This window comes from Oncorhynchus keta, chromosome 34 (assembly GCF_023373465.1).
Source record: "Oncorhynchus keta strain PuntledgeMale-10-30-2019 chromosome 34, Oket_V2, whole genome shotgun sequence".
Classification (NCBI taxonomy): Eukaryota; Metazoa; Chordata; class Actinopteri; order Salmoniformes; family Salmonidae; genus Oncorhynchus; species Oncorhynchus keta.
In genome coordinates, this window is record NC_068454.1 from 41,103,435 (window position 1) to 41,115,713 (window position 12,279).

General features: G+C 44.2%; 1 protein-coding gene across 5 annotated transcripts in view; it reads left to right on the forward strand.

Annotated features, from left to right (window-relative positions):
• The window catches only part of LOC118366683 (kalirin-like), a 259,805-nt gene that overhangs the window by 124,698 nt on the left and 122,828 nt on the right, over nt 1-12,279 (forward strand). For 4 of the 5 annotated variants that reach the window (XM_052493888.1, XM_052493891.1, XM_052493892.1 and 1 more), the window contains exons 7-9: nt 623-814; nt 4,460-4,591; nt 7,368-7,598. In XM_052493888.1, coding sequence (XP_052349848.1) covers nt 623-814; nt 4,460-4,591; nt 7,368-7,598 — 555 coding nt within the window. The remainder of the gene's footprint in view (nt 1-622; nt 815-4,459; nt 4,592-7,367; nt 7,599-12,279) is intronic. The other variant, XM_052493890.1, reaches the window with a different exon arrangement.

The window sequence follows — 12,279 nt, forward strand, 5'->3', positions numbered from 1 at the left end:
GCTGATAAATGGATGGGCCTAAAGAGGCCAGAGATGATGAGACTCCCATAGTGGGGAAGGAAGGGGGATGGGTTTTGGGATGGGAACTACAGAGCCAGATGGCAGTAAAGAGCTTGTGTGTGTGTGTGTGTGTGTGTGTGTGTGTGTGTGTGTGTGTGTGTGTGTGTGTGTGTGTGTGTGTGTGTGTGTGTGTGTGTGTGTGTGTGTGTGTGTGTGTGTGTGTGTGTGTGTGTGTGTGTGTGTGTGTGTGTGTGTGTGTGTCAGAGAGGGAGAGATTCACTGAAAGCTGCAGAATTCTGTCACGCTTGTTGTCGCTAAGCTCTACACCATCATTTCCCGGTGGGCTGGCTCACGTGTCATGTCTGTGTCATGTTCAGGTGTATCATTGCGTGTTTGGCTATCAAGTGATACGGCACCACTAGGTATAGCAAGACACGCCATGGAGACCAAGCCCTACACAGTTTTGTCTACTTTGATTCAGTCATTTCTACGTGAATAAAAGTCAATATATCCTGAATTAAATCAAATACTGTTTTTTATCTTAAATTGAATTAAATAACCCCGGGAATCCTTTCTCATACCATATCATATCTTCTTCACTTGTGTCCCTCCCTCGGTGCAGAACGCCTATGTGAACATCAACAGGATCATGTCGGTGGCGACGCGGCTGTCGGAGGCGGGCCACTACGCTTCGCAGCAGATCAAACAGATCTCGGCCCAGCTGGACCAGGAGTGGAAGAGCTTCGCCGCCGCCCTGGACGAACGCAGCACCATCCTGGCCATGTCGGCCGTCTTCCACCAGAAGTCGGAACAGGTACGGTGACAGTAGGCTGAAACCCCTTGCTGGTGCCACTCGGTTACTGTGTCTTCAGAAAGTATTGCACATTATGTTGTGTTTCAGCCTGAATGAAATACGGTGGGGCAAAAAAGTATTTAGTCAGCCACCAATTGTGCAAGTTCTCCCACTTAAAAATATGAGAGAGGCCTGTAATTTTCACCATAGGTACACTTCAACTATGACAGACAAAATGAGAAAAAAAATCCAGAAAATCACATTGTAGGATTTTTTATGAATTTATTTGCAAATTATGGTGGAAAATATGTATTTGGTCAATAACAAAGTTTATCTCAATACTTTGTTATATACCCTTTGTTGGCAATGACAGAGGTCAAACGTTTTCTGTAAGTCTTCACAAGGTTTTCACACACTGTTGCTGGTATTTTGGCCCATTCCTCCATGCAGTGATGTTTTGGGTCTGTTGCTGGGCAACACAGACTTTCAACTCCCTCCAAAGATGTTCTATGGGGTTGAGATCTGGAGACTGGCTAGGCCACTCCAGGACCTTGAAATGCTTCTTACGAAGCCACTCCTTCGTTGCCCGGGCAGTGTGTTTGGGATCATTGTCATGCTGAAAGACCCAGCCACGTTTCATCTTCAATGCCCTTGCTGATAGAAGGAGGTTTTCACTCAAAATCTCATGATACATGGTCCCATTCATTCTTTCCTTTACACGGATCAGTCGTCCTGGTCCCTTTGCAGAAAAACAGCCCCAAAGCATGATGTTTCCACCCCCATGCTTCACAGTAGGTATGGTGTTCTTTGGATGCAAATCAGCATTCTTTGTCTTCCAAACACGACAAGTTGAGTTTTTACCAAAAAGTTATATTTTGGTTTCATCTGACCATACAACATTCTCCCAATCTTCTTCTGGATCATCCAAATGCTCTCTAGCAAACTTCAGATGGGCATGGACATGTACTGGCTTAAGCAGGGGAACACGTCTGGCACTGCAGGATTTGAGTCCCTGGCGGCGCAGTGTGTTACTGATGGTAGGCTTTGTTACTTTGTTACTTTCCGTGTGGTTCTGGGATTTTTGCTCACCGTTCTTGTGATCATTTTGACCCCATGGGGCGAGATCTTGCGTGGAGCCCCAGATCGAGGGGGATTATCAGTGGTCTTGTATGTCTTCCATTTCCTGATAATTGCTCCCACAGTTGATTTCTTCAAACCAAGCTGCTTACCTATTGCAGATTCAGTCTTCCCAGCCTGGTGCAGGTCTACAATTTTTTTTCTGGTGTTCTTTGACAGCTCTTTGGTCTTGGCCATAGTGGAGGAGTTTGGAGTGTGACTGTTTGAAGTTGTGGATAGGTGTCTTTTATACTGATAACAAGTTCAAACAGGTGCCATTAATACAGGTAACGAGTGGAGGACAGAGGAGCCTCTTAAAGAAGAAGTTACAGGTCTGTGAGAGCCAGAAATGTTGCTTGTTTGTAGGTGACCAAATACTTATTTTCCACCATAATTTGCAAATAAATTCATTAAAAATCCTACAATGTGATTATCTGGATTTTTTTTCCCTCATTTTGTCTGTCATAGTTGAAGTGTACCTATGATGAAAATTACAGGCCTCTCTCATCTTTTTAAGTGGGAGAACTTGCACAATTGGTGGCTGACTAAATACCTTTTTGCCCCACTGTAGATTTTTTTCCCCCTTACCCATCCTCACACAATACACCATAATGACAAAGTGAAACAAGTTTTTAAACATTTCTGCAAATGCATTTACAATGAAATACAGAAATATCTGAGTCAATACATGTCAGAATCACCTTTGGCAGCGATTACAGCTGTGAGTATTTCTGGTTAAGGCTCAGAGAGCTTCACCCACCTGGCATGTACAATATTTGCCTGTTATTATTTTCAACATTCTTCAAGCTCTGTCAAATTGGTTGTTGATTATTGGTAGACAACCATTTTCGAGTCTTGCCATAGATTTTCAAGCAGATTTAAGTCTAAACTGTAACTCGGCCACTCGGGTACATTCACTGTCTACTTGGTAAGAGACTCAAGTGTAGTTTTGTCCTTGTGTTTCAGGTTATTGTCCTGCTGAAAGCTGAATTAATCTCCCAGTGTGGTGTAATGCAGACTGAACCAGGTTTTCCTCGCATTTTGCCTGTGCTTAGCTCCATTCAATATTTTTTTTATCCAGAAAAACTCCCCGGTCCTTAACGATTCCAAGCATACCCATAACATGATGCAGCCACGACTATGCTTGAAAATATGGAGAGTGGTACTCAGTAATGTGTTGTAGGGGATTCTCTCCAAACATAACACTTTGTATTCAGGACCAACATTTTTTTTTTTACAGTATTACTTCAGTGCCTTGTTGCAAACAGGTCGCATGTTTCAAAATATTTTTATTTTGTACAGACTTCCTTCTTTTCACTCTGTCAATTAGTTTAGTATTGTGGAGTAACACAGTTGTTGATCCATCCTCAGTTTTCTCCTATCACAGCCATTAAACTCTGTAACTCTTTTAAAGTCACCATTGGCCTCATGGTGAAATCCCTGAGCGGTTTCCTTCCTCTCCAGCAACTGAGTTAGGAAGGACGCCTGTATATTTGTAGTGATTGGGTGTATTGATACACCATCCAAAGTGTAATTAATAACTTCACCATGCTCAAAGGGATATTCATTGTCTGCTTTTTTTACCCTTCTATCAATAGGTGCCCTTCTTTGCGAGGCATTAAAAAACCGCCCTGGTCTTTGTGATTGAATCTGTGTTGGAAATTCACTGCTCAACTGAGGGACCTTACAGATAATTGCATGTGTGTTGTAGAGAGATGAGGCAGTCATTCAAAAACATGTTAAACTCTATTATTGCGCACAGAGTGAGTCCATGCAACTTATTATTTGACTTGTTAAGCAGATGTTTACTCCTGAATTTATTTAGGCTTGCCATAACAAAGAGGTTGAATACTTTTTGACTCAAGACATTAGAGCTTTTCCTTTTTTTACATTTCAAAACATTTCGAAACAAATAATTCCACTTTGACATCATGTGGTATTGTGTGTAGGCAATTCTCAGACAAATCTACATTTAATACATTCTAAATTCAGGCGATAACACCACAAAATGTGGTAACAGTCAAGGGGTCTGAATAATTTCTGAATCCTAACTTGAAGTCTGAGCACGTAACTCAGACCTTTGTGTAAAGCATATATTAATGTGAAAGGGAGATTTGCATGAAATCTCAAGATATCACCGTTCCTGAAGTTAGACTTCAGCCCACAGGCCATCTGAGAGAGATTGGAATGTCGGCTGCTGCCCGTTGCGGTGTAGAGGTAGTTAAGACAGACCTGTGTTGCCTTGGCAGCAGCTACTAAGATGCTGAGTGTTTGGGGCTTCAGGTGTGCACGGGGGGGGGTGTACTGCTGCCTGTCAGAAAGCACTTAGCCAATGATCCAGGGTTACCTCTGATCCAGGGTTACCTCTTGTAAAGATGCCTTGTCTGCCTCCATACCGTCCTTCCTCCCTGCCTCCCTCCTGGCCTGCCTTCCTTCCATGACTTCTCTCTTCCCGTCTCTGTCCACGAAATGACTCACATTGCTCTGTTGATTGGTGTATTTGACTCTGTTCTGTTGTGTGAATATGTCTCCTGGCCTGTGTCCATGCAGTTCCTGGCTGGGGTGGAGGCCTGGTGCAAGATATGCAGTGAAGGGGGGCTTCCCTCAGAGATGCAGGACCTGGAGCTGGCCATCCACCACCACCAGACCCTCTATGAACAGGTGACCCAGGCCTACACTGAGGTGAGACACCCTCACAACACTGACTCAGCTACAGCACTAACTAAATACTGGTTTATAGTGCAACCTGGTCTCAAGGCCATTTGTATGATTTGGGATGTTTTTGGTGTCCATCCACTTAATATGATACAGTTGAAGTCGGAAGTTTACATACACCTTAGTCAAATACATTTAAACTCAGTTTTTCCACAATTCCTGACATTTAATTCCCTGTCTTAGGTCAGTTAGGATCACCACTTTATTTTAAGAATTTGAAATGTCAGAATAATATAATGATTTATTTAAGCTTTTATTTATTTCATCACATTCCCAGTGGGTCAGAAGTTTACATAAACTGAATTAGTATTTGGTAGCATTGCCTTTAAACTGTTTAACTTGGGTCAAACGTTTCGGGTAGCCTTCCACAATAAGTTGGGTGCATTTTGGCCCATTCCTCTTGACAGAGCTGGTGTAACTGAGTCAGGTTTGTAGGCCTCCTGGCTCGCACACGGTTTTTCAGTTCTGCCCACAAATGTTCTATGGGATTGAGGTTAGGGCTTTGTGATGGCCACTCCAATACCTTGACTTTGTTGTCCTTAAGCCATTTTGCCACAACTTTGGAAGAATGCTTGGGGTCATTGTCCATTTGGAAGACCCATTTGTGAACCAAGCTTTAACTTCCTGTCTGACTGATGTTTTGAGATGTTGCTTCAATATATCAACATAATTTTCCATCCTCATGTTGCCATCTATTTTGTGAAGTGCACCAGTCCCTCCTGCAGCAAAGAACAGTTGGGATGGTGTTCTTCGGCTTGCAAGCCTCCCCTTTTTCCTCCACCTTTATCGCCAAAGAGTTCTAATTTTGTTTCATCAGAGTACGATCTTTGTCCCCATGTGGAGTTGCAAACCGTTGTCTGGCTTTTTTATGGCGGTTTTGGAGCAGTGTCTTCTTCCTTGTTGAGCAGCCTTTCAGGTTATGTTATGTTATGTTATATTATAGGACTCTTTTTTACTGTGGATATAGATACTTTTGTACCTGTTTCCTCCAGTATCTTCACAAGGTCCTTTGCTGTTGTTCTGGGATTGATTTGTACTTTTCGCACCAAAGTACGTTTATCTCTAGGAGACAGAAATTGTCTCCTTCCTGAGCGGTATGACGGCTGCCTTGTCCCATGGTGTTCATACTTACGTACTATTGTTTGTACAGATGAATGTGGTACCTTAATTCGTTTGGAAATTGCTCCCAAACGAATGAGGTCTTGGCTGATTTCTTTTGATTTTCCCATGATGTCAAGCGAAGAGGCACTGAGTTTGAAGGTAGGCCTTGAAATACATCCACAGGTACACCTCCAATTGACACAAATTATGTCAATTAGCCTATCAGAAGCTTTCGAAAGCCATGACATTATTTTCTGTCATTTTCCAAGCTGTTTAAAGGCACAGTCAACTTCGTGTTTGTAGACTTCTGACCCACTGGCATTGTGATACAGTGCATTATAAGTGAAATAATCTGTCTGTTAACAATTGTTGGAAAAATGACTTGTGTCATGCATAAAGTAGACATCCTAACCGACTTGCCAAGACTATAGTTTGTTAACAAGAACTGTGTGGAGTGGTTGAAAAACAACTTTAATGACTCCAACCTAAGTGTATGTAAACTTCCCACTTCAACTGTACGTTACGTTACGAGTTTTACACTTACTGAAGATCTGGTTTACAGTTTCATTCTTTGTTAGTTTAAGATCCCACCACATAGCTTTCAAGGAGAATTCCCACAGTGCTAATGACCCTTTTATACCTTTTCATGGATGGCATGAGGTTTTGTTTTTTTCAAAGACCATCATACGTTATCTAATCATGATCCCAAGCAGTCTAAACATGGATGTACGCTGTACATTGCTTTGAAATATTACCCTGAAATTAAATGCGAGTCCTTCAATCAAACCTGACCAGACACATACTGTAACTCGATCAGGACCATTTTTCTTTTAACCTTTCGACTATGCTTGTGTATTGTACCTACAGTTTTGCATCAAATAGGACCTTTTCCCACCACATTAAATCCGGCTGACTTGCACCTTGTGTGACACGTGGCCTGTAATACGTGGACCACTGGTCCATCCAAGTCAGATTGACTCCCCGCAGAAGATCCCGTATGATGATGGGTTTGTGTCGCAGTTCACTAGATGCCTCTGCACCACACTGACTTTTGTGCTTGTTTGTTTTATCTCCGTGTCGTCTCTCTGAAAAAGGTCGCTATAAACGTCTCTGGTTTGGACCAACAACACAAAAGAAAGGGTTGGCTTTTTGGTTCCGTATTGTGCCACAGATGACAAAAACAATACCCATCCCCATGCACCCAAATTGCATATCATTTAGTCATTTGCATCGGGATTGAAATTACAGCTCTGCACGGCTTGATTTAGTATCATACATGGGCGGCTCGAACACTCCGGGACTGGATTTGATCAGAAGAGAGATGATTAGCAAAGGAACTGACATTCAAAAAAATCCTTATTTTCCTTCGCTCTTTCTTTCCATATAATGAAACAAAGATTTGACTGACATGACCGGCTTCGATATGCATCCTTTCGGACGAATCTTTGTTATTTCATGCAGATTTAAAGTCGCTAAAGGGCGGTAACTTTCCCTAACTTCCCAGGTTTTCCATAAATGCCAGTTGGAGGATTCCTGGATTCAAGGAATATGGAATATGCAAGAAATCCGTGAAGCCTCCAACCAAGATTTCCGACTCAGGTATGCAACTCTCCTAATGTCATGTCCCTCTCTCTGTCACCAGGTCAGTCAGGACGGCAAGGCCCTACTGGATGTCCTCCAGAGACCACTGAGCCCGGGGAACTCAGAGTCTCTGACGGCCACAGCCAACTACTCCAAGGCGGTCCACTGTATCCTGGACGTGGTCCACGAGGTCCTGCACCACCAGAGACGCCTGGAGAGCATCTGGCAGCACCGCAAAGTCCGCCTGCACCAGAGGCTACAGCTCTGTGTGTTCCAACAGGACGTCCAACAGGTAATTGTCGCCATGCGCAGGCACACACATACACACACACACACATATGAACGTAGTGCACCGTAGGGATTAGGACACGGTGTAAATGGAAGGCTGTATCTTCAGGCATCTGTTTGGGGCGCCACCCCTTCAGTCTCTTGTCAGGGTCGTGGGAGTTGTGGAGATAAAGGATTCAGCCTGTGTCAATTCTTTCTGACACGCTAGTTTAGTAACAGTACGAGGGTGAGTAGGTCTTGGCGTCAATCTCAATGTCTTTTTAGTTTTTTTTTCTTGTTTAACCCGTTTTAGAAAGCACAGTGCATTGCCCTGATACTGCATTTTACTGCAGCAAAATCCCACTGTTTACATCTCACTGTTCATTTGGCTCTGTGCCGACTCCTGGATCGTAAAAGGAATCCGTATTTCAAACGAGCGCCGTGATGAAAGAGGAGATTTGTCAACAGTTGTCTGTACTTTTCCTCTTAATATTTTTTTGCTTGGGAAAGTGCCCAGAAGTACAGTTAGCATACCTTGCATTAGCCATTTTGTAGAACACAGAGAGAGAGAGAGAGAGAGAGTGAGAGAGAGAGAGAGAGAGAGAGAGAGAGAGAGAGAGAGAAAGCTGCACAGGCTGTGGGTGTGTCCCAAATTCCACCCTATTCATCACACTAATAATTCCAATAGCAGCACTGAGCCAAGTCTCTGAGCCAAATCAAGATCGGACCTCTGATCAGCCAAAAGCCAAACCATGCATAACCAATCCACCAGGGACACTGGAGCACTGTTGATTCAAGCCTCACTTACCTCACAAACTTCATGAATAAAAATAGCAATGCTGTGTAATATAACACGCTAGTGCTTGTGTGCTTGTGTGTGTGTGTGTGTTATTGTGTGTGTGTGTGTGTGTGTGTGTGTGTGTGTGTGTGTGTGTGTGTGTGTGTGTGTGTGTGTGTGTGTGTGTGTGTGTGTGTGTGTGTGTGTGTGTGTGTGTGTGTGTGTGTGTGTGTGTGTGTGTGTGTGTGTGTGTGTGTGTGGTGTGTGTGTGAGTGTGCGTGTTCGTGTTCAATAGGGTATGTGTGAGTGAGCGAATCAGCTTGCTCGGTCAAGTCACTCAACGTCTCTCACACCTTCCTCCTTTCTCAATATGGCTCCCTTTGGGAGAATACCTCTCCTCTCCCTCTCACATCTCCTCCTCTCCCTACCTCTTTCTCACTCTGATAACGAGCCCGCTGCTCCCTCACCGAGGCAAACATTACTGTAGGGCTGCATCCCAAATATATCCCCTATATAGTGCGCTACTTAGGGAATAGGGTGTCGTTTGAGATGCAGCTTAAACACAGAAGAAGTGAATGCGATGGATCTCACCATTCATTGAAGCAGCTGATCTGGTAGGAGGTGCCCCTCCATAGGCATGGGCTGGGTAGTCTTCCCTGATACCTTTTTAAGTGACGTTCTACAACGGGTTAGTCAAAACAAGCCTTGTGATTGGTTGAGACGCGTTCTAAGCCATACTATACTAAGCAAAAATATTAAACGCAACATGCAACAATTTCAAAGATTTTACTGAGTTACAGTTCATCTAAGGAAATCAGTCAATTGAAATAAATGATTTAGGTCCTAATCTATGGATTTCACATGACTGGGAATACAGATATGCATCGGTTGGTAGGGGTGTGGATCAGAAAACCAGTCAACATCTGGTGTGACCACCATTTGCCTCATGCAGCACGACACATCTCCTTCGCATAGAGTTGATCAGGCCATTGATTGTGGCCTGTGGAATGTTGACCCACTCCTCTTCAATGGCTGTATGAAGTTGCTGGATATTGGCGGGAACTGGAACACGCTGTCACACTCGTTGATCCAGAGCATCCCAAACATGCTCAATGGGTGACATGTCTGGTGAGTATGCAGGCCAAGGAAGAACTGGGAGATTTTAAGCTTCCAGGAATTGTGTAAAGATCCTTGCGACATGGGACCGTGCATTATCATGCTGAATCATGAGGTGATGGCGGCAGATGAATAGCACAAAAATGGGGCTCAGGATCTCACGGTATCTCTCTACATTCAAATTGCCATGGATAAAATGTAATTGTGTTGATTGTCTGTAGCTTATGCCTGCCCATACCATAACAACACCGTCACCATGGGGCACTCTGTTGAAAATGGTGACATCAGGGCCTCACCGGTGGCACAGTGGTTAAGGGCCAGCTGTGCCATCAGAGACTGGGTTCGCGCCCAGGCTCTGTCGTAACCGGCCACGACCGGGAGGTCCGTGGGGCGACGCACAATTGGCCTAGCGTCGACCGGGTTAGGGAGGGGTTGGCCGGTAGGGGTGTCCTTGTCTCATCGTGCACCAGAGACTCCCGTGGCGGGCCGGGCGCAGTGCGCGCTAACCAAGGTTGCCAGGTGCACGGTGTTTCCTCCGACACATTGGTGCGGCTGGCTTCCGAGTTGGATGCGTGCTGTGTTAAGAAGCAGTGCGGCTTGGTTGGGTTGTGTATCGGAGGACGCATGACTTTCAACCTTCGTCTCTCCCGAGCCAGTACGGGAGTTGTAGCAATGAGACAAGATAGTAGCTACTTTAAATAATTGGATACCATGAAATTGGGGAGAAAAACGGGGTACATTTTTTTTAAACACACACACAACAATGTTGACGTCAGCAAATCGCTCACCCAGACAACGCCATACATGTGTGGTCTGCGATTGTGAGGCCAATTGGATGTACTGCCAAATTATCTAATTCTCTGGCAACAGTTCTGGTTGACATTCCTGCAGTAAGCATGCCAATTGCATGACCACGCAATTATGGGCGAACAGGGAGTACAAGAGGGGGTCGAGCACGCACCCTTGTGGGGCTCCAGTGTTGAGGATGAGCGAAGTGGAGATGTTGTTTCCAACCTTCATCACCTGGGGGTGGCCCGTCAGGAAGTCCAGGACCCAATCGCACATGGTGGGGTGGAGACCCAGGACCTCAAGCTTAGTGATGAGCTTGGAGGGTACTACAGTACTGAATGCAGTGGGTCTAGGGTGACAGGTAAGGTGGAGGTGATATGATCCTTAGTCTCTCAAAGCACTTCATGATGACAGAAGTGAGTGCTACAGGGCCATAGTAATTTAGTTAATTCTTTGCATTCTTGGGTACAGTAACAATGATGGCCATCTTGAACCATGTGGGGACAGCAGACTGGGATAGGGAGAGATTAAATATGTCCGTAAACACACCAGCCAGCTGGTCTCCGCATGCTCTGAGGACGCGGCTAGGGATGTGTCGGTGGCACTGTGTTATCCACAAAGCTGGCAAAGAAGGTGTTTAGTTTGTCTGGAAGTGAAACGTCGATGTCTGTGACGTGGCTGCCACATACGTCTCGTGTCTGAGCCATTGATTTGCGACTCCACTTTGTCCCTATTCTGACATTTCATTTGTTTGATTGCCTTGCGGAGGGAATACCTCCAGCACCATTTAAACTTCAACATTTCAACATCATCTAATCACCCATGCTTCGTCTAATACAGTGACAACTAAAAGATACCAAAAACAATTTCATCCAATCAAAATAAGCTAAACATGATGTGGCTGTCCATGGTTCCGATTTCTGTGTGTGTTTGTGTGTGTGCGTGTGCGTGTGTGAACGTTCATGCATGTAGAAAAACATGTTGACTCACCCTACAGGTAGAGAAACGCCAACGCCATCGTCCTCTCTTTCATGTTGACAAAACAGTCTAACACTCTGTTATACAGTACACACTTTTATTTTTTGTTGTCCTAGGCTACCTGGCTAAAATGCTTGCTCGCTAGCTTCACTTCCATTCATGGGCGACGTTAGCTAGTTAACATTAACCTTCTACATCTAGCCACATATTGAACCCTTTCTGTAATTAGCCATGGATGGAGATAGGGATTTGGACTTGTGGTTTTACTTAATTCTCTGTACTGGCCAATGATTATAACGGATATTCTAATCCAACCATTAATTCATACATGGTTGTGCCCCTGGCCTGAGAGGATGGAAGTTCAATATGTGGCTAGAAATAAAACAATGAAGGTCTTGATCCGAGCTAGTGATAGTTGACGCCACACACCAGTCACTCAGCCCCAGGTGGAAAACAAATGCTCATTAAAATTCCTATAATATCTCTGTAATAATACATGAGCGAGATTTAGATAATTTAACATCGGTTATGAGGCGATTGGACTACGGTCACTGAACTCATGAGCAAATATCCCATTGGCTGTAAACTTTGGAGGGGCATTTGTTAGAATAACATCTGAGAGAGTAGGTTTTTAAGGGTGTCTAAAGGTTGAGGCGAGTTGGTTTAAGACAGATGTGGTAATACACACTGCAACATTCAAATAGTTGTTTATGAATATGGCGACACCCCCACCTCTGCCAGCTCTGTCAGATCTATAAACATTATATCCATTCATTCAAAGACACATCAAAGTCTGGCACAGAGTCTCAGTAATAATAAAGTCTCAGTAATAATCAAAATGGCCGCGTTAGTTTGAGAAGAAAGAATTACAATATGATCCACTTTCAAAATCTAACTTCTGCCATTTACATGAATCAGTCCAAGGCCAGAGCTACTGGATTTCAGATCAGACGGAGGCTTTAACACAAACATGCTGTGATCAGTAGCCATGGGGTTGGCTTGAAACGGTATAGATAAGATTGCTTAGAACTGTGCCATTTGGTCT